Source organism: Mirounga leonina, unplaced genomic scaffold, assembly GCF_011800145.1.
Source record: "Mirounga leonina isolate KUSES-001 unplaced genomic scaffold, KU_Mleo_1.0 Mir_178, whole genome shotgun sequence".
Taxonomy (NCBI): Eukaryota; Metazoa; Chordata; class Mammalia; order Carnivora; family Phocidae; genus Mirounga; species Mirounga leonina.
Window position 1 is genome coordinate 26,013,522 of NW_023270464.1, and position 23,027 is coordinate 26,036,548.

At 46.1% G+C, this 23,027-nt stretch overlaps 1 protein-coding gene across 4 annotated transcripts in view; it reads left to right on the plus strand.

The window, feature by feature from the left end:
- The window catches only part of EFL1 (elongation factor like GTPase 1), a 140,413-nt gene that overhangs the window by 84,673 nt on the left and 32,713 nt on the right, over window positions 1-23,027 (plus strand). For all 4 annotated transcript variants that reach the window (XM_035024256.1, XM_035024254.1, XM_035024257.1 and 1 more), the window contains 2 exons: window positions 16,458-16,589; window positions 20,739-20,886. In XM_035024256.1, the coding sequence (XP_034880147.1) occupies window positions 16,458-16,589; window positions 20,739-20,886 (280 nt within the window). The remainder of the gene's footprint in view (window positions 1-16,457; window positions 16,590-20,738; window positions 20,887-23,027) is intronic.

Genomic DNA, 23,027 nt, shown 5'->3' on the forward strand with positions numbered 1-23,027 from the left:
CTCTAACTGGTCTCCAGCCAGAGTCCTCACCTGAGAAGACCCTCACATATCCTTGTTTTCATGATACACATATTCTGGCAATAGATGGTATCACCTCATTTTGTCCCAAAATCCTGTATCTGTCAACCTCTGAGGAATTAGGGAGTTAAGAATATTCGTTCTCTTCCTTACAATCTACTTAGCTTCCATTTTTCCCAAACGGCTGGGGGTAGAGGGTGGGATTCCCAAAACCACAGGATGGACTTGCAGGGCTGGAGGCGGCGTTGGGGGAGGGTGTGCGGGCCACGGCCTGGCCAGGTACTGCCCACCCCACGTCGGAACGTGGGCTTCGTTTCTGATCGGGTCTGCCCTGCGGGGGTCTAGCTGCACCCCCCTGATTGAACACCAAGTGTGCCTTTGGAGCAGTGGGAGGATGGGTCCTCCTCAGGAGAGGCTGACTGGGGTAATTAACCCCTCCCCCTCGGGGGGATGAGCTCCAGGGGTTCCCGAGCCAACCTGATGGCAGCGTCTTGTCTTTCCCATTGTTCGGTACCTTTTCTGAAACTGATTCATGCTTTGCACCGCTCCGTGAGGTTGGTGTGAGTGTGTATCACCAGCCGTGGTGTGAACCTTCCTCGAGCTTCTGCTCCCGTGGGTACCGGGAGTTACACTGGCTGCTCAGAATCCCGTGTGTAGGTCTCAGCTGCAGACCTTCTGCGTGGCGGTCTAGCAGCCGGCCTTCCCAGGGTAGACGTTTGTAAGGACGACTTCCCTAACAACATCAGAGGCCAGATCTCTGGATTAAAAAGAATTATTCGCCGCTGATTCTCCTGACAGCCAGAAGACGGAGTCACTTTTCTTGGCCTCTGCTCTGGCCTGCTTCCTGTCTCTCCTCACCTCTGCGGTGCTGGAGTGCTACAGCCCCACAGCAAGTAAGCCAGGCCCCGGGGGAGGAGGGCACGGCCGGCTCTAGCCGCCCTGAAAGGTGAGCCCTTCATTAATAGTACATACCGGTCGAGTATTCTGCTCTTGGGCTCGTAAGATAACCTGACATTATTCTTCTGGGCAGGCTTCCCGGTGCTTTGTACTTTTTAGGGAATCCTGTGCTTGGTTTTGTTTTAACGTTGGCTTCAGTCGCTCCCTCAGAAATGTAACCAGCTGCCAACTGACCCTGTTCACAAACAGCGAACACAGGGCCTATTGTAAACCCAGTGATAATATTCAAAATGGCTAGAAATTCAGTGCCTCAGAGCCACAGAATAAATTTTCCTGGACCATCCTTAGAACCTTTGTTGGGATTGCATTTCTTCCAGCTCCTTCTATCAGATTTAGGGAGGGCAGGTGCCTCGCCAGACTTGCCCTCCTCGGCTGGTCTCTGCTGCCGTCCGGGGGGTTGGCGCGGCCGGCGCGGGAGAGCAGGGACCAGGGTCGGTGACTGCTCACGGGGCAGGGTGCCCTCGGGGGTCGCGTGACCCCTGCAGCGCGGGGACACGAACTTGCCGAAGGACCAGTGAGCGCTGCAGAGCAACAAGCCTCGCTGCCAAATTGATCTTCACCCCCCGTGCCCCAGGAAGCAGGCGCACACCCAGGCATAGGCAGCGCTTGGCATTACTAAAGAAAAAGTTTATGTTAGGGGCAAAATCATTACAAAATGTGGTTATCAGCCTTTTTCTCCCCGCATGTAAGGAATGGGTCCTTTTCACTCCTCACGTCGAATTGAGCCTCTCCAGTAAGATTCCCGGGACTTGGTGCTACGGCTTCCCCCGCCAACCTGACGTGGGCTTGCGTGACCACACCGGGCCCTCTCTCCCGCCGCTGACCCTTTCCACCCGCAGACCTCCCTGGTGCCCTCAGCCCCTGCCCTTTGCAACTGCCCTGGTCCCTGGGACTGCAGCGCGGACGCAGGGTTGGGTGCCCGGCCCCCTCCTGTGTGTGTGCCTGCCCGGCCTTCACTGGCTGACTGCTCTGTTCGTTAAGCCTGACTTCGCACCTCGTCTTGGCTCCTTGTCCTTCATACCCGCACAATAGGCCTTCCAGGCGGCTTGCCATCCTCTTCTGCCACCGTTGGATGGATTCGGTCCTTGCCTTTCCTGACAGAATAATCCTTCGGACATGGGTGACCCTTGCGGGAAGCTGCTCCCTTGTGAGCTGCCTGTGCTTCATGGGAGAGAAGCCATCTCAGACCCTTCGCTCCCGGTGGACCCGTGCTCAGCACAAGCCGAACACCTGTTCACACAAACAGCCGCCCAGAAATGGGCCCAGAAATGGAGGGAATTGGACGTTTCCAGGAGGGGTGATGAAGACAGAGGTGCTGGGGAGGATGCTGTAACTAGCTCTCCAGTATGGAAAGGCTAGTGTTATTCCAGAAGGGAAGAGTAGAAGCAGCGGTGTTGCTAAGAAGGAATGTGATCTGACCAGAAATTGCACTACTGGGTATTTACCCCAAAGATACAAAAGTAGGGATCCGAAGGGGTACGTGCACCCCGATGTTTATAGCAGCAATGTCCACTAGAGCCAAACTGTGGAAAGAGCCAAGATGTCCATCGACAGATGAATGGATAAAGAAGAGGTGGTATATGTATACAATGGAATATTATGCAGCCATCAAAAGGAATGAGATCTTGCCATTTGCAATAACGTGGATGGAACTGGAGGGTATTATGCTGAGCGAAGTAAGTCAAACAGAGAAAGACAAGTATCATATGACCTCATTGATATGAGGAATTCTTAATCTCAGGAAACAAACTGAGGGTTGCTGGAGTGGGGGGTGGGGTGGGAGGGATGGGGTGACTGGGTGATAGACACTGGGGAGCGTATGTGCTCTGGTAAGCACTGTGAATTGTGCAAGACTGTTGAATCTCAGATCTGTACCTCTGAAACAAATAATGCAATATATGTTAAAAAAAAAAGAAGAAGATAGCAGGAGGGGAAGAATGAAGGGGGGGAAATCGGAGGGGGAGATGAACCATGAGAGACGATGGACTCTGAAAAACAAACTGAGGGTTCTAGAGGGGAGGGGGCTGGGAGGATGGGTTAGCCTGGTGATGGGTATTGAGGAGGGCACGTTCTGCATGGAGCACTGGGTGTTGTGCACAAACAATGAATCACGGAACACTTCATCTAAAACTAATGATGTAATGTATGGGGATTAACATAAGAATAAAAAAATTAAAAAAAAAAAAAGGAATGTGATCTGAATACAACACAAGAAGCCAGGGAGAGCCCGAAACGAGGAGGCGATGGAACATCCGTGTGTGTGTGTCTGTGTGTGTGTGTGACGAGCTGGATGTTCATGATGAAGCCGTGGACTCCTACACGCGCTCATACAAGTTAGAAGTCCTGCTCCTTGGCAGCGACGCGGGCTGCTGTAAGCCCCCCGTCCTCGGGATGCTGTGGCTGAGGCTCCACACTGCAGCAGGTTGTTTGGAAGCACATAGGCTGCCGAGGTCCTTCTGCTTCTATGGCTGCGTGTTACGTGATTCCTTGTGACTTTCTGTGCTGTCAGGGAGGATGCTAGATCTGGATGGGCATCAAAAAGCTGACATAAAGCAATATGTCATTTCCTTCCCGCGGTCAAGAATAGTCACAAACTATATCTGAAATGATATTCAGAGGCTCTAAAAATTGTTTTCCTGGACTTGAATGCAACATGCAGAAATACAAATTAACTCGAATCTTTTGGTCACCTGGAGATCGTTCTATCAAAGTCCATTAAATTCAGGACAAAGTCGGGTGTTGAGTTTCTGTAGAGTGAACCATTTATGAACGGAACAAAGCCTGCCAGTGGGATCTGGTTATGACTAATCTGACCCCGCTCATGGGCAGGAAGGCCTGAGAATGGTTTGCATAAGTCCGTCCCAGGAAGGCTTCTTCACAGATGCTCCAGAATTTCCATGCTGCGGTCAAATTTTCTGGTTTGTAACAGGTTTCACTAGGGGCAGGGCCCGTTCATAAATTGGAAAGACATTTGTGGCTGATTGAGAAAACACACCAGGGGCTCTGGTAGACGAAAGGAGGTTCTCCTGACATCCCTTTTTATGGGTCTCCTATTTGGGGTCAGTTAGAAGTGATAGTCTTACCTCACAGTGGTATTGCTGAGGTCTTTGTCCAGAGACCCCCATACACAAGGCCACCGTGGACCCTGTGATGGAAATAATCAACTGGAAATGACTTTTTCTGTTTCTCTTGGAGCCAAAGAAATGCCTCCTGTGATGTAAGTGAGATCATCTTACTCTAATGGTGGCCATTACCACACTGGTAGCTGGTGGAGCGGAAGGAGATGCTCGGAAATTCTTTGGGTAATGTATTGGATGTTTTTTATAAATAGATAAAGGTAGCAGTAGACAAGTGTGTGATGTTTGCTAAGAATTGTTTTGTTTTGTTTACCCCAAAAATGAAACAGACCAAAAACCAAAGAATAGTTTTCAAAGCCATTCTGAGCATCTACCAGTGGGACTCTAAAAGGACCAACCTCTGAACGAACTGCAGTGTCAGGAGCCAGAGGGTAGACAGATGCCCGCAGCCAGGAGGGGGCTGGCTGCTTTGATTGGAATAAGGAAGTGATTTGCTCAAGGACAGACAGTGTTCAGAAGAATCCGCATAAGGACGTTGCACCGGAAGACACATTTCATTTGTTATTGGACAGTGTGGCGGGAAGAGAGGGACAAGGCGACAAGCCATGTGTTCTTTCTCCCGGCTGCCAGTTCCTTTGTGAAGGCTCTGAAATGGTTTATCTTTATCAGTTGAGTTATGGCATCTGCAAAAGACTCAGAAGCACCTGGAGTAGCCTGTAATTTGTGTCAAATAACAGTTTAAAGTAAGTCTTTATGGATGCATCATAGGCATAGAGAAAAGTGTGCAAATCTTGAGCCACGGCTTGATAGATGATCGTAAACTGCACATGTGGCAGCGTTACGAGTATCCAGATTTAGAAATGGAACATAACCAGCATCCCAGAAGCCCAGCGCCCTTCCAGTTACTGCCCCTGCCACCCCCTCCCCCAAGCATGGCGCCGTCCTGGCTTCTTGCAGCATAGATTCATTTTAACTTGTTGTTAAGCCTCGTGAAGCCAGATCGTAGAGAACGTCCTCGAGTGCCGGGCATGCTGGCGGTGAGAGTCACCCGTGTCCATTCTCGTTGCTGTTGACTGTGACCAGTATCTATCCCTCTTCTGTTGGCGGGTGTTGAGTTTAGTTCCAGGGTGTGGCTGTTGGGAATATCGTTGCTTTGAATATTCCCTGCGTGTCTTTTCCTGAATATTTGAACACACCTCTGTTGGAAAGGAAGTTGCCATGTTGTCGGGTGGGTGTACGTACAAACTTAGTGAAGCTCGCTGGAGATTCCAGTTGCTCCATACCTTTGCCAACGACTGTTTTGTTTCTCGCTGAGCCATTCTGGTGTGTGTGTGGAGTAGTGTCTTATGTTGGTTTCCCTGATGACTTGTGAATTTAAATTCCTTTTCATTTATTTATTGACCATTGATTTTTGCCCACTTATGAAATGCCTGTTAAGTGTTTGTCCACTTTTTTTAAGGTTCTCTGCCTTCTTTTGTATTGATTTGTATGCATTCTTTATATATTCTGCATTAAAGTCCCTGGCTGGCTATATTTATTGGAGATATTTTTTCCTACTTGGGGAGTTACCTTCTGCTCTCTAACAGTGTCTTTTGGTGAACCACAGTTTTAAATTTTAATATAGTGTAATACTTACCAGTTTTTTTTATGATTACTGCTTTTTGTGTCCTGTTTCAGAAATCCGCTTGCTCCAAAGTCATAAGAAGTTCTGTGTTATTCTTCTATAAGCTTTTTCATTCTGTTTATGAGATTGAGACTTGTGACCCATCTGAAATTGGTTGTAAGATGGTGTGAGGTGGGAATCAGATGGATTGTTTCTTCCAGTGACTAGCATCATTACCAGATCCTCATGGCGCAGCAGTGTCCTCTGCTGTAAATCAGTTTATATGGTTTATGTTCATTTGATTCTGGTAATGACAGCTCTTAAGAAAACAAACAAAAAAAACACTTCCAAAGTTCTTATAGCTTGTGTCTAATAACTTTTCATGGTAAAACTACAGTGTTTTTTATTTTAAAATAATCATTCATAATTTCAACGCTGATACTGTTACAATTTTCATTTTTAGTTATATTTCTCTTCATATTATCTTTTCTGCATAGAATTTTATATTGTTTTATCTGTGTCTAAGTAGTCTTCAGAATTCGATTTGTAGTATGGTATTTTATTGCCAGATGCAGTGTGTTTGGCATATTGCTAGACGTTTAGAATGTTCTTACTTATAGTGATGAAAACTGCTACCCTGTAGAGATTTTATTGACCTGTCATTTTAGAAGAGGGCAGCAAATGAGAATGGATGTATCAGTTTGGGGCCCCGTCTTTACGTGCTTTCGCTTCTTTTTAAGCTTAGTCTCCCATCAGTGCAGCCTCTAGTACCGATTCCTTGGTCCTTTATTAGGGGACTTGATAGCATATCAGTGCTACCAGCTGCTTTCATTTATTATAAAATTAGAGCCCACTACTACTATAATGTAGTGGTTTTCTCGGAAATTCTTTGGGTAATGTATTGGATGTTTTTCATAAATAGATAAAGGTAGCAGTAGACAAGTGTGTGATGTTTGCTAAGAATTGTTTTGTTTACCCCAAAAATGAAACAGACCAAAAACCAAAGAATAGTTTTCAAAGCCATTCTGAGCATCTACCAGTGGGACTCTAAAAGGACCAACCTCTGAACGAACCGCAGTGTCAGGAGCCAGAGGATAGACTGGCTACTGAGTGTAGCCACTCTAAAAATTAGTGATAAAAATTCACTAATATTTAAAGTGATATATTCTTCTTTCATTCATCCATGAAGTGATCCGTCCCCGGGAACAATGCTTTGAATGCTGCATGAACTGGCAAAAGTAACTGGCTTGCATTAGGATGACCTATGTTTGATTAAAATCTAGTTAACGGTCTAGTATTGTTTCTTTTCTTCTTAGGAATTACCTTTCTTCTGGTGTCAATGACTTGTACCTGAGCCGTAGTAACCGTGCTTCATCAGGACATGGACACGTGGCGGTGGTCTCAGACATCTCAAACTCCAAGGCTCAGGGACTGAATAAACTATCAGCAATAGTGTGACTGAGCTTTCAGAATGCTCTAGGGGCACTTACAGTAACAAAATGTGAGAAAACCGAATGCGGGGTCTTGGTCTTCGTTTCCATCTCCTCCATGGTGGCCAGCACAGACCTGTAAACCTAAGTGGTCAACAGATATTTGTTGACATAAATCAAAACGCACAGGAATTATATGAAATATTTCTTCACCAACTGTTTTGCTCTCTACTCTTAAATAAATCATGATATATGAGGTTATAAGGTACTGTAGGACCCTCTAAATTCTGTAATTACTAAATTGGCTTTGAAGAAAATATTAACCATTGGAAAAGTGATCATTGTGAATGGTAGAGGACACACCTGACACAGGGTCAGGTGACACAGACCCACATCTAATGCCAGGATGGCCTGTGAGGGGGTCTGGAGATTAGGGTCTTTGCGGAACTAAGAGGGAACAGGGCTTTCAGTCCAAGGCTATTCAGACGGCTCACTCTCAGAACCTTGATTAACCTTAAGAAGCATTCCAGCTCCCCATCAGATAGGAATCCAAAACTCCCTCAGCGGATACCAGGCACCAGGGAAATCCAAGTCGGCGGTCCAGGGGTGAGAGCATAGTTTCAGTGTCTAGGACATAAACTGACTAATGCAGATGTAACACATATGCAGGGTAATCGCAGGGTTTATTGCTGTATGGTGAAACAATGCAAGCATTCAAGGCACAGAAGTATCTGAAGGCTGGTTTTTGTTTTTTTTTTTAAAATCATCTGGTTAAAAAAATTTTTTATGATCATAAAAATAGCATATAATGTAATGAGCATCCACCTAGAAATGAAATTCAAAGATAAAATAATCTACCTGCTTACCTAATTTCAAAAACATCAGTACAGTTACCTTTGCTGTGATAGGATAAATAAAAGAGAAATGATCTGCAGTGAAATTTAGTACATTGCAGCATGCAAATGCTCCAGCTTACCCTACCGATGGCATCATCAAGTCAGCAACTCGCAATCACCAGGAGCAGGTGCGGCTTGATGCAGATATATGGTACTGATGACTCAGAGGCCACGAGTGGCTGTCGATAACACGGTGAACAGCTCATTTTCAGAACAGAAGTCCTGAAAACTCAAATGTACATTAAATTGTGAAGAAAGTACTTCGTAATTAAAAGGGAGTTAGATTTAAGCTCAGGTCATTAGAAACAGGTTTGTCCAGCAGAACACTCAGAAGCTGTGCGACCTGGGGAATTCCTTGAGGGGGACGTTTGCACACATTGCAAGACCCCTGGGCCCTGGCCCTGCCCTCTGAATGCCAGCAGTAGACCCCAGCCAGAAGTGCCCCCAGGAGAGACCTGATCACCTAAGTCGTATCACTGCTTGTGGGATGCTGCGGGCGCACCGCTTTGCCTGTTGCCAGCACTGTGGGAGGTATACAACTGGAAGCCAGACTGGCGAGTTGCACGGTCCAGGCGTACTTTGCTGAATGTCCACACTTGTTCTCCCGAGAGGTCGTGACCATCATTTCTGTCTCCAGTGCAGAAGACCTACTTTTTCTGCACCTCTTTACCAAACCTGTGTTCTCTTCAGACTTACACCACTTGTACTGGTGTGAAATACCATCTCTTTGCCTTAATTTGCATTTACCTTGTTATTATTTAGATTAAGATTCTTTTTTATATGATTTCTGACTGATCGGGGCTTCCTTTTCTTTCAGTCACCTCTTGGAACTGCTGATGTTCTTCACCTGTATTGCTAGTGGGTTGTCTTTCTCATTGATTTCTACAGTTCTTTATGTATTATGCTTACTAATCCTTTGTCTTTTAAACATTGAAAATATTTTGTAACTTTTAATTTTGGGCATTTTTGTGATACAGTTCTTATAATACAGTAATAGTTACCAGTCTTTAGTGTGTCATCTTGTGATTCGTGCTTTCAGTTTTTATGTTTCACTCAGGTCTTCGATCCCTGTGAAATTTATTATTCTACATGCTGCATGGTAGAGGTGTGCATATTACCGTTTCCATATCATTAGCTAATTTCTCAGTGATGTTCTTCCAGTGGTCCCTCCTTCCCCCAGGGCCGCCCCTCGGTGACATCCGGGTTCCCACATACATGGTTCTGGGCTCTTCGCGCGTTTTCTCGGCCGTGTAATCAGACACACCGCCATTGCTACACTGTCTTCTGTACATTGGTTTTCCTGCCGTTGTGTTACTTTCCCAAGAAAGGAGTTAGGAACGGACCCTTGCTTATTTGTCTTCAATGTGACCCGCAGTGCAGAGCTTGGGGCACTCTTCTCTGGCTTCATGTGCATCCACGTTGTCCTCCATTTTCTTCCCTGGATCATTTCAACCAGGATCTGTTGTGCGCCTGTGACGAAGTTGCCATTTCATCCAGATGTGACTCCGCCTCCTGCCTTTAATTGGAAATATTTCGAGTTTAAACATAAAAAGAAACCTGGTTATAACTTCCTGGTTGTGTAAAATCGTATCTCTTTTCTTTCTTTTAACCTGAAAACATTTCCAGTGTTGTTTTAAACGGTACTAGGCATTTTGTGCTTTGTGCTTTACTTAAATCATTTGAGTTGAAACGTATCTCAGAGGAGCATCCCATAAAACTGTATTACTATGTAAAATATAAATGTAGGTCAGTGGGCCAGGATACAAAGCTCATACCTGGATCTATGAATATATGAATTTTATGCCTCAAAGGAAGTTATTATAACCTTCTTTACAGTTAACCAGTTAATAGTATATATAAAAAAGTAAGCAGTTCATACCATATACCAAAAAAACCCCCAAATTGGTCACCAACTTTATTAATAAAACAACAACTACCATAAACACCATGCAGGGTCCCCGAGAAGTGGAAATAGTGGGCTGAAAATGGTGTGCAGTCCTGCTTGCCCGCAAGGCCTCTGTGGTGGTGACCGGTCCCTCCCTGGGCCCCCAGTGATGCCGTGTCCCCCACGCTAGAGTCGCCTCCCACCACACACACACACAGAACTGTCTTCATGTTCACGTGTTCATTGAAAAAACTTCACGAAGTGCATTTGTGCCCCTGCCCTTAAAACAAAATCATCAAAAAAAGTACAGAAAGTTGAATAAATATTCATTAGTTTTTTGAAAACACAACTTTATAAGCTTTTTTTTCTCAGTACTCGATTATTATTTTTTTATTGTTATGTTAATCCCCATACATTACATCATTAGTTTTAGATGAAGTGTTCCATGATTCATTGTTTGTGCATAACACCCAGTGCTCCATGCAGAACGTGCCCTCTAAGCTTAGATCCCAAATAAAAAAGGCTCAGAAAAGGTACTAGAGAGAAAAAATAGACACAAAATGAAAAGAGAAACTATAGTCTGGAGGGAAAAATATGATGAATCACAATGTTTATCCCATAAAGAATATACAAATGTATACAATGACGGGGACACTTAGGAACCTGAAAGAAGGGTAGAGAAACGCTTTGAACAGGTAATCCTCTGCTTAGCTGTCCACGTCTGAAATCCGGATCTGAAATCTGGATCTTAGCCTCATCTCTTCTTCCCGGCTCCAGAGTCACTGCCAAGGCTGCCAGCTCCGCTTCGGGTCTAGTTTGCCCGCATCCGCCCTCCATGGAAATTCCAGGCGTGACGTGGTGCTCGAGTCCCCTAACGCCCTGTGTGTGTCCCCGGCAGCCTCCTGTCTGCACTGCCGTTGTTGTTGTCCCTCTGTGCTGCGGGCCCCCTGCACGCTGCCGGCTCCTGGAACACGCTGGGGCTCCGCGCTGGGGCCCGGGCTGGGATTCCCTCTCCCCACCGTCCCCTTCTCTTCAGCCCTTCGCGTCGGTTTCTGCTCCAGTAGGAAACATTATTTTGTAATACATTAATTACGTGCTGCCTCCTTTCCCCTAGGCTAGCCTCTGGAGATCCTTTTTGTCCTGGTTTGACACACCAAGAGATAACTTAAGGGCTTTTTTTTTTAACTGATCCTTTTTATTTGCTCAGAGATAGGCTATCAGGCAGCATGTAGTGATCTATTCCACTTCCAGGCCTGAGATGGAATTTCTTCCACTATTTTTTTTTTTTTGAAGATTTTATTCATTTATTAGAGACAGAGAAAACACGAGTGGGGTGGGGGGAGAGGGAGAAACAGGTTCCCCGCTGAGCAGGGATCCCGATGTGGGGCTCGATCCCAGGACCCTGAGATCATGACCTGAGCCGAAGGCAGACGCCCAACCGACTGAGTCACCAGGCACCCCTTCTTCCATTACTTTAATCCTAGACCTCCCTGCCCATGTCATTCCCTGGGGTGGGAGCCAGGCCCTATGGCGTCAGTCTGTTCCTGCAGGAGTGGAGGTGGTCTGGCTCCCTCAGGATTGTTTCTTGGGGCATAAACTGAGACTCCATTGTGACACCCAGTTATTACTTCTCCCTGGTGCAGGACACTGCAGGGCAGCTTCTACCTGTTCTCTAATACAGACAAAGACAGCAAGCCTCCACATCTCTAAAAAAGGTATTTTTGATTCCTCAGGTATTCCTTTTTCTCCTTACCGTAGTCTCTCTTCTGAGAATAAGGCCCCCCGGTCTTGATGTAACTTGCCAAAGAACTATTATTAACTGGTTATCAGCTCCATCTGTCCCTACGAGAAGAAATTCTGACCGGTGATGTCACTGTTGTAAGATTTTTCCCGGGGGCCTCTCGTAACACCAAGAAGCTAAAGGGCAGTTGATTTAATAGACTTGCTTAGCGTACTGGGGAAACTTGACCAATCCTCTGAAAACCTTAGCTAAGCAATATTGGTCCATTTTGGAGCTATTTATTACATTAGCCAAGGAGGCCTGGAAAAGGCCTTTGATCATATTTTATATTCATGTACCAACCTGCCTACCTACCTCCGTGACAAGTTATAAAGTGCATGGATCCTCTGTGATACCATCTCTGTAGTTGAGTCAAAGGGGGAGGAATCTGAGTTTCGCTGAAAGATACAGAATGAAACTTTAGGCAGAGGGTATGGGCTTCTTTGGCATCCAGAGACAGAAGGACCTAGATTAGAAGGTGGTCTTCCAAAACCAGTGGTTCTCTAGATTCGCACCACCCTGGAAACCTGTACTTAAAAAAAAAAAATTTTTTTTTTTTTTTAATCCAGTTGATCCTTGAACGACACGTGTTTGAACTTTGTGGGTCCACTTATAAGTGGATTTTTTTTTCAGTAAATGAAGTACAGTACTGTAAATATATTTTCTTTTATGATTTTCTTAATGATCTTTTCTCTGGCCCACTCTTTTGTAAGAATTCAGTGTAGAATATATATAACACACAAAATATGTGCTAATCAGCTATTTATGTTATCAGTAAGGCTTCTGGTCAACAGCAGGCTGTGAGTAGTTAAGTCTGCGGGGAAGTCAGAGTCCCACACGGATTTTTAACTGCGCAGGGTTAAAACCATGTGTTGTTCAGGGCTCGGCGGGTCTGTGGTTCAAGGGTCTGAATCCTCGTGTCCCTTCTGAGGCCATGTTCACTGTTCTCACAGGCCTGAGGCTCTGTAGGCCTCAGGTGTGTAACTTGCACTTACTTCGGTGATTTAAAGGAAGCTGTTAACTCAGGTGGATTAAACAGATGAAGAGGAACAAGTTGATGGTTCTTGAGCAGTAATGTTAAAGTTGGCTTGAAATGAGACCGTGGAAGTTAGGAGACCATATTCTAGCTAGAGCCTTAACGTGTTTTCCCACAAAGTGTTTTTTCTTTTTTTTATTTCCAGTACCATTTTTATACCAGCATTGAAAGTGCACTTCAGCATCCAGACTTCCCTGAAGATAGTATTGCTGTTCTCTGTGCAGATGGTCAGTGGGTTCGGTCCGTAGGAAGCAGTGTTAGAACTCTGACGGTTTCACCGTCTTCCTGCCCGCCTGGGTGACCTCGTCCTAGACTCATTCAGCCTGTGCATGTGGGGAGTTTCTCAGAGCAGAAGAACATTGTCAGCAGAGGGCCCATCCGACTCTCAGCCTCCGTATTTCCAGTCTCAGATCATAAAAGATGCTCCTTGATACTGTTTCTGGAATACTTTCTAAAGGGAGTTAGAGAGAGCCTGGGAAAAAATTGGGTCCTGACAGTGCTTGCACGATGCTGCTCTTTGAGGAAGACTTTGAAGGGGGTGGTGGACTGGCCTGGCGAGGGCCTGCGGACACGGTGCGGGGGCTCAGCGGTTTCTTGTGTGTTACCTGTCACCCCAGCCTGGGAGCCAGAGTCCCATGCTCACATATATAAGTGCACTTGTAGGGGGAAGAGTTAGGACCAGAGAGGGCTTGGATCATTTCTCTTCAACCAGATGATACTTAACCGATGTTCGTATAGAAACAAGCTAGCTTTCTGGGTGTTACCCCATGTTCCTGCTTCCTCAGCCTGTTTTCTCCCTCTCTCGTATTTAGATCATACGCCTTTTTTGTGATAAACATTATAAAAAAAAAAAAAAAGCTTGTCCTCTCTTTAGTCCTTCAGCCAAATCAATGACATGCTAATTTCTGATTTTTTTTTTTCCCCTGAACTGTTACTTGTTCTGTCCCCGAAATTCTGAAATGATTCTCTTGAGGGAACATGTCCTTTACCCCCCTCAGCCCCAGTTGAAAAATGCCTTAGCAGATGTCCTTTCTGTGAAGAAAGTGTTTCTACGTAATTGCTATCACTGTGACCAGAACAACAGAAGTAAAAGAGAAAGGATAAAAAAATTGTATGGACATTAGAATGGTAAATTACGTGTGCCTGTGGGGGCAGGGCAAGAGGGAAATACATCAAAATGAAAACTGACAGTCTTAGGATGGTGTGATTCTGGGTATACTTTTATTTTTTCAAAATTGTACTTGATGTCATTTGAAAACAAAAAGCTTCTTTTAAACTGTGTTTTTGCATAAATATCAGGTTGTACACTCAATAATTATTTGGTAGTATTTAAAGAAATTCTCAAAGTGATTTTTAAATCTTTTTTTTTTTTTTTTTTTTTGTGTTTCGCCCAAAAAACCTTAATAGTCCCTTTCCTAAATTTTAAGATTGTATTTTAAAATAAGTAAAAATGGTGACACATAATACAGGTGGTGGATTTTTTTTTTACTATCTTTGGAACATTGCTTTTTCTATAAATCCTTAATCTTGACTAGGAATACTGTGGTATTGACTTTTCTCTTTTCTGTTTTTGGGGAAATTATAGTCATGTTCATAAATCTGGACATATCTAAGTAGCAAGAATAGATTTGGTAATTTGAGGAGCAGAGTGCAGCCCAGACGTCCAGACAGACAGCGTTCATAATATGCTGGCCATCTGCAGTCCGCATGCCTGGTGATACAGAGGAAAGACTGGCCTCTCTCGTTCTAGTAAAACCACGTGCTGTGTGTGCAGCAAGGACATGTGCGCTGGTCAGAGGGAATGCAGGGTCTGGCCTCAGGGGAGATGGTGTTACTCGCAGTAGACTTGGTGGGAACTGGGGCAGACCCAGATCTGTTCCCTCATCGTTTAACTAGTGGGGGGAGGTAGCAAGAAGCTGGGGCCGGTGTAGACCTGTCTGGGTGCTGGGCCAAGAGGCACGGTGATAAGAAAGTTACACCTTGGGACGCTTGGGTGGCTCATTCAGTTAAGTGTCTGCCTTCGGCTCAGGTCATGATCCCAGGGTCCTGGGATCGAGTCCTGCCTCGGGCTCCTTGCTCAGTGGGGAGTCTGCTTCGCCCTTTGCCCCTGCTTGTGCTCTTTCTCTGTCTCTGTCTCTCTCTCTCTCTGACAAATAAATAAATAAAATGAAATTAATTTTAAAAAAAGGAAAGAGAAGAAAGTTACACCTTGACCAGATAAATACACAGATGTACAGGGACTAAATTTAGTACCTTGGAAACCTCAGTCTGGGGAGGGTCCCCTGCACAAGAAAGGTCTAGAAATCATGTCGAGCTAATGATGTTTAGTGTGAGTCAGAAAAGGCTTCAGAGGATCTGACAGATGCCTTCAAAATCCCGAGGGTGGTCAGTGAATGGGGAGGCATGTCTTGTGAGGTCCTCTGGGGAGCCAGACTGGGCATGTGTAGCCATGGGGTGAAGACCGGTGTCCGCGTGATGGAAGGAAGATTTCCTTGTGCTTGGAGCTCTCCCTTAAGGCATCAGGTGGTGAATTCTGGAGGTGTTCAGCAGGGGACGACGGAGGTCTGTCCACACTGTGCAGTCCACCAAGAGGCCTCGCCACTGCCTCCTGAGTTTGTGTGCCGGAAGCTTCTGTTTCAGTTCCCCTCAGACTGAATGTTGGGTTGTGTGGCGTCCATCACCCCTGTCCCTTCAGATCAGGGTGTCAACCAAAGACAGCAGCTTCCTTTCCTTTGTTATTTCTGAGCTCAAAATGGAGATCTGGAATGCTGATCGAATGTCCCCGCCCCTGTCCCCTGTGCCCCCTTCCCCTTGAGTGGGTGGCCTGCCCTTCCATGCTCTCCCCAATCTTTACCTTAGCCCAGAAGCACAAAAATGGCCTTGTGTGTGTAACTCGATTTCTTCTAGAATGATGTCTGCTCTTACTGTGGATGTGAGGCTCAGCGCGCCTCTTTAGCTCTCCTGTGCTCCCATCCGCTGAAAGACCGATGCCCTCCTGGAGGGTCTTAGGCAGCCATCTCCAGGAGCCTGAAGTGCGGAGGATGGTGGGAGGGGGTGGGAAGGGGGCCGATGTCCTCTTCTAAAATTCGGGTGGTGTGAAGGGTGACTTGGGTTGGGTGCTCTGTAGCAGCCTCAAACTTGAAGTCTCTAAATGCCCTTGACCCCTTTGCAAATATTTGGGAAAAGAGATTATTTCTGTAGAGATTCATCTTCATCAACTTAATGTATTTTAAAAACTAAGAGCTACAATTAGAAATAATTCGTATTTTCAGACATATGTATATGGACACGATCACTTCTGTGATCAAAGTTAGGGATGTGTTAGCCCAGTTTGATGTAACCATGTGATTTGTGCATCTGGAAAACAGTAGCCCACAGAATTCTTGTCTTTTTTTTTTTTTTTAAAGATTTTATTTATTTATTTGACAGAGAGAGACACAGCGAGAGAGGGAACACAAGCAGGGGGAGCGGGAGAGGGAGAAGCAGGCTTCCCGCCGAGCAGGGAGCCTGATGTGGGGCTTGATCCCAGGACCCCGGGATCATGACCTGAGCTGAAGGCAGTCGCTTAACCGACTGAGCCACCCAGGTGCCCAATTCTTGTCTTTTTAACAGCAATTAAATAGCATCTAGGTGTGCTGGTCGGCCTCGTTCCTTGCCACGTTTTTAAGTGTGTCTCCTCCCTGACCCATATGCTGTGTTGATGGTCTTATTTTTCTAATGTCAGTTCTGAACTGCTCACCCTTTATTGACCGCACAGGTCTTTTCCTTCCTGCAGGCATAGGGGGCCTTCAAGACTTCGTGCTCAAGTCGGCGACTCTGTGTAGCGTGCCATCTTGCCCGCCGTTTATACCGCTCAGCTTCGAGGCTACCCCTATTGTGAGGGTTGCTGTTGAACCGAAGCACCCAAGTAAGACAACTTTGTTTTTAAAAGCCTGTGATGTTCATGACACCTTGTAAATGTGTGCATTTCGTACTTGGTTCCTCACTATTTGCTTCAACAGTGTGCTGTGGGTTTTCTTTTTTTTTTTTTTTTAAAGATTTATTTATTTATTTGAGAGAGCGAGAATGAGAGAGAGAGAGCACATGAGAAGGGGGAGGGTCAGAGAGAGAAGCAGACTCCCTGCCAAGCAGGGAGCCCGACGCGGGACTCGATCCCGGGACTCCAGGATCATGACCTGAGCCGAAGGCAGTCGCTTAACCAACTGAGCCACCCAGGCGCCCCATGCTGTAGGTTTTCATTCAGTGTGCTGTGGGTTTCCCGCAGTCACAAAATGACATCATTATAAATAAATATTTTCAAACATCTAATTTCATTTCATTCATGTGTAATAGGAGGGATCTTCCCGCCATGGGTCCCTGTGTACCACCCACTCACCAAAGGTGGTCTGACCTCTGCCTTAGGAACATGGTACATTAGGCACCTTCTCCCTGGGGAACCTGGATCCTTCTTTAGGGCAGAGACAAGGGCATCTGTGCAGCCCCACAACCCCTGGCATGGGTGGTGCCTCAGCAAAGCTCATGTTTTATGTACTTGTTTTAGAATCTTAGCCCATGCTTCTTGCTCCAGAATCTGTCATATGCTCTTCCCTGTGGCGTTGTAGATTATCTGGACACAGAGCATTTCCGGCCTGTTTAGAAAGCACTTCCTGCCCCACCCGCACGTGGCAGGCCATGTAATAACCAGTGCTTCGTCTTTGGTCTACACCGTTTGCCTGACCAGTCCTCAGTAACTCTTGTATTTAGCTGCCCGTGACTTCGCTAACCCGTATTCCCGGTGCTCGCTGGTAGGTCAGTGAAGAATCTCCAGACTGTGCTTCCAGGGACCCCGAGGACAAACGCTGTCAGGTGGTAGTTCTCTGCCAAGATGGAGGTCGGTCCCGTTGCCCTTGCACGCGCATACCCCTCCTCGCCCCAGAGCCGGGGCCTTCCGAAAGCTTGTCTCGGCCTCATGTTCCACAGATGGCCTTAGCATTGAGGCTCCCTGGGGTCCTAGAGCAGACACTCGGAGGACCGCATCTGTGACCTTTGGGCTGGTGAGCAGTCCTGGGGAGCAGCCATCTTCGTTGGGCCCCGGAGCTGAGCGTCCTTTCGGGGCCGCCATTGTGGACCACAGTGCGGGGTGGCTGCATGGATTTACCCTGTTCTCTCTAATGCCGGCTTCCTCTCTGGGCCCTCCTGATTTGCTGTTCTCTTCCACTGCCGGCCTGGCTCTGGCCGTTGTCAGCTGCTCCAGCCCGTGTACGTACAGGACAAGGAAGTTTAATTGGAGTTGTGGCATTTGAGTCTGGCAACCGTAGCTCATTCTTAGGCCTTTCTAGTAGGACTCCGTTCTTCTCTAGTCCATTTAGATCTAAACGTTTAAAACAGAGTAAGGAAATAATTGATCATTCAGACTGTGATGTTTTCGTAGACATTTATAATCTTTGAACTCTGGTGGCTGTGTGCTGGAGGACAGGGACCTGGTGCCCGGCCCCGCCCCATCCCGTAGCAGACGCTCAGTAAGGGTGATTCCCCTCCTTAAATGAGGCAGTGCAATAATAGAATGACTTAGGATGATCCATCCGGATGCCAGAGTTTTCCTCATGTCTGTTTCATTAGGTTGTTCTGAACTTTGTAAAAAATAAACTACACTGATTGAGAAGGAGCACCCAGTTCTCTTCGTAATCTTAAAAAGAGCGTTGCCCCTCCTCCCACCACATACATTGCTTTTGCTGGACTTGCCGTGCGTGTTCTTGCCTGTATTACCGCAGGCCATGTGCCCACATGTCTGTGTCTGAATTTTATACGCCCTGTTCTGTCTTCTTGCTGTTGCTACAAGGCCCATCTCAGTGCACATCAAGAATGCCTGGGACTACTTCTAACGCTGTGCTCACTCCTGTGAGGCCTCAGGGGGCAGGTACTGTGACTTTACTCTGCCCTGGTCCCTCGCACCCCTCCTTACTGTGGGGCGGAGCCCCTCTCTCCGTGGATGCTGTGTCTGCCGTGGATGCTGACTGCTGGGGTGGCCACCCTCTTGGACCCAGACTTCCCAGTGCTCCTGCCCCCGAGAGCCACTGGGCGGATGCGCTGTGTACTTCATGGGCTGCCTTTGCTAGATCACAGGGTCCGTTTTATTTATTTATTTTTTTTAAAGATTTTACTTATTTATTTGACAGAGAGAGAGATAGCGAGAGCAGGAACACAAGCAGGGGGAGTGGGAGAGCGAGAAGCAGGCTTCCTGCCGAGCAGGGAGCCCGATGTGGGACTTGATCCCAGGACCCTGGGATCGTGACCTGAGCCGAAGGCAGACGCTTAACGACTGAGCCACCCAGGCGCCCCAGGGTCCGTTTTAAAATCCAGTTAGCGGTTGATATACAAAGGTTTCCTTGAAATCCCGATGGTATTTGTCATGATCTCAGTTTTTCTTATATTATTAAAAGATGTTGATTTTTTATCTTTATCAGATCATTTGGTAGATTTTTAAGCAGGTTAGGAAAATCAGCTTCCAGATTTAATAAGAGGTTAAATAGATGTTGTTTCTGCCAACAAAATGACTATCATTATAAATAAATATTTTCAAACATCTAATTTCAAAATGTTGTCTCCGTAGTCCAAGTTTTGTTTTGAGAAAGTTTTTTCTTGGCTTACTGTTAAACTGTCACCTTTACCATGAGGAGGTAGATTTAAGTGTATATGCCTTTTTTTTTTTAAGGACTTGGTAATTTGGCAAATGGGGAGCTGGCAAAAAGCTTTTTCACTTATTTTTTTATCGTTCCCTTTGTGCTTTGTGTTATTCGTGTTATCAGTGGTTTTTTTGCAGGAATGTTTTTCAGCCATGCTTCAAATTCTGTGAAGGTTAAGTTAGTTAACACTAGGTAATATCCGTAAGTCCACTTAATGAGGCAAAGGAAGACCACAGTATGCTGAAAAGGAGCACACGAGGCTGCCTGTGGCCGCCGCACGTGCGGTGGGGTCCTCCGGTGCCGTGCGTCCCACGTGTGGCTCGTGGCTGCCTGAGCTGTGTGGGTGCTGAGCCCCACCCCGCGCTCCAGAGCCAGCAGCGCCCTGAGCTCTGGGCCCTGCCTCCCCGTACCTGCTGCTCTTCTGTGGGACAGGAACAGCGCTCATCCCGGCCACATAATTAGAGTTCCTCCATGTGAAGGACCTGTGGCACGTTGCTAGCTAATGTGAAGTGTTAGTTATCATTAGCCAAGTGGATACGGATAAATAAATGGATCTGGAACAGACGTGTTGAGAACCCCTGACGGCAGAGAGGTCCGGTGGCTTTGCTGTGTGGCATGTTGAAAACCACGCATTGAGGGAACCCTTCCTTCAAGTGTAGAGGTGAAACCAGACGGCACAGAAATCCCTCCGAGGCCAGGGTCGCTGCTGAAGCAACAAGGAGAGACTTGCTCTGCTTGAATGGACAGTAGCCGCTGAGTACACGGGAAGGCGTGGAAAAGCGGTTAAGCCCGAGACGTGGGCCAGAATCCTGTGGACTGTAGGGAAAACAGCCATGTGCCCGAAGTGCGGGCAGATGGAGTGTGGAAGGTGCCCAGAGCTCAGTGAGCACAGTGGCCCCAGCCGGAGGGCAGCTTTCTCCGAAAACGCACGGTTCTCTCAAGCAGGCTTGTAACGATTGCTTTAAGCATGTGGCTTTGGCTTGAATACCATGTGAACTGGTTTTTTGTTGTCATTATTTGTCTATTTCTTGAGTCTAACTCTTCTTTGGGGGAGAGTTCTGTTACATTTATAGGTACAGAATATGTATGTTTGTGTAAAATTCAGGTGGATTCACACATACGATGGTCGTAGTTTGTATTTGCTGTGTGTTTGACGAAGTCGTATAGACCAGCTTCGGGGGTCCTGACGGTAAGCTTCTGAGGGTCTCCTGTTAGCTATCTGTACTAGTAAATTCGCAGGAGACAATTTTCCTCACATGGCTGCATTATTTGGAAGAGTTATTTTAAGAGTTTATTTCATTTTACTTTTCCCTTCGGTGGCCACGGGCATCACCTTGCGGTTTGATTATTAGTCCTTACGTTGCACTGAATCAGCCTTCATCTTGTTAACCTAGGTGAAATGCCTCAGCTCGTCAAAGGAATGAAGCTCTTAAACCAGGCTGACCCCTGTGTCCAGATTTTAATTCAAGAAACGGGAGAGCACGTTTTAGTCACGGCGGGGGAGGTCCACCTTCAGCGATGCCTGGATGACTTGAAAGAAAGGTAGGTTGGTGGTAGTCAGGGGTGGGGTTGGGGGGTCGGTGCGTCCAGTGGATTCTGAGTTCCACTGGACAACCGTGGCTAGTTTTTAGAGAAAAACGAAAGTCCCTCAATTCAAGCATGAACTGTTACTGTGCTGTTGGATCATAGATTCAGTTTTTAATGACTGACACTTTACTTCTGTACTTGAATAATTTTACATTTTTAAGCTTGAATCATACAATAGCTTCACATGTGAGTATCTTCCTGTGAGCATACGCACACGCGTGTCAACAGAACACAGTCCTACATTGTGAGCTTAGAGTGACTGGGACAGACTTCTGTCCTTCCTGATGTCGTCTCCACAAGGTACACCTTCGGGAAATCTTCCCATTTCTCCATCCTGGTGATGGGACCTGTCCTAAAGTAGGCATCCCAGATCACGTTTTGTCAGTAACACTTCTCCTCCTTATTCCCGAACTAACGTGTGTTTATCGTAGCAATTAGGAAAATACAGAAGGATGAACGAAGCATTCACTTACCACACAGAGATCACGTCCGAGACGGTCGGGCACGCAATGCCGCTGACTGTGCTGTGCGTACTCCTGCGTACACAGACCCTGCCTAGGAGCAGCTCTGGTTATTTGGTTACCATAAACGTCGGGCTCAGCAGCTGCCATGCGTTCCTGGCGTGTTTTGTGGGCTTACGATCTCTATCATCCTTGAGAAAGGCTGGTACAGTTTACTCTGTAACTGGGAGAAGGTCTTCGAAAGTGCTTCTTTTCTCAAATTTAGCCAGCCCTGTATATTATCATTTTAAAAAAATTTCACCAGTCTGGAAGACAACTAACAGGTGTTCATTGTTAATAAACACATTTCCTGTGTTTGTAACTAATGATACTGAAACATTTCTTTCTCTGTTTATTTGGCCATTCATTTTTCTTCTTTAATGAATTGCATTGTAATGGCCTTCCTTCCCCTTATTTTTAAAATTTTGGGGGACTTTTTTTTTAATTTTTTTTTTAAGTTTACTTTTATTTTTTTATTGTTATGTTAATCCCCATACATTACATCATTAGTTTCAGATGAAGTGTTCCATGATTCATTGTTTGTGCATAACACCCAGTGCTCCATGCAGAATGTGCCCTCCTCAATACCCACCGCCAGGCTACCCCATCCTCCCAACCCCTTCCCCTCTAGAACCCTCAGTTTGTTTTTCAGAGTCTATCGTCTCTCATGGTTCATCTACCCCTCCGATTTACCCTGCTTCATTCTTCCCCTCCCGCTACCTTCTTCTTCTTCTTTTTATTTTTCTTAACATATATTGCATTATTAGTTCCAGAGGTACAGAGCTGAGATTCAACAGTCTTGCACAATTCACAGCGCTTACCAGAGCACACACCCTCCCCAGTGTCTATCACCCAGTCACCCCATCCCTCCCACCCCACCCCCCACTCCAGCAACCCTCAGTTTGTTTCCTACAATTAAGAATTCCTCATATCAGTGAGATCATATGATACATGTCTTTCTCTGTTTGACTTATTTCGCTCAACATAATACCCTCCAGTCCATCCACGTCGTTGCAAATGGCAAGATTTCATTCCTTTTGACGGCTGCATAATATTCCATTGTATATATATATACCACCTCTTCTTTATCCATTCATCTGTCGATGGACATCTTGGCTCTTTCCACAGTTTGGCTATTGTGGACATTGCTGCTATAAACATCGGGGTGCACGTACCCTTTCAGATCCTACTTTATATCTTTGGGGTAAATACCCAGTAATGCAGTTGCTGGATCATATGGTAGCTCTATTTTCAACTTTTTGAGGAACCTCCGTACTGTTTTCCAGAGTGGCTGCACCAGCTTGCATTCCCACCAACAGTGTAGGAGGGTTCCCCTTTCTCCGCATCCCCGCCAACATCTGTCCTTTCCTGACTTGTTAATTTGAGCCATTCTGACTGGTGTGAGGTGGTATCTCATGGAGGTTTTGATTTGGATTTCCCTGATGCCGAGTGACATTGAGCACTTTTTCATGTGTCTGTTGGCCATTTGGATGTCTTCTTTGGACAAATGTCTGTTCATGTCTTCTGCCCATTTCTTGATTGGATTCTTTGTTCTTTGGGTGTTGAGTTTGATGAGTTCTTTATAGATTTTGGATA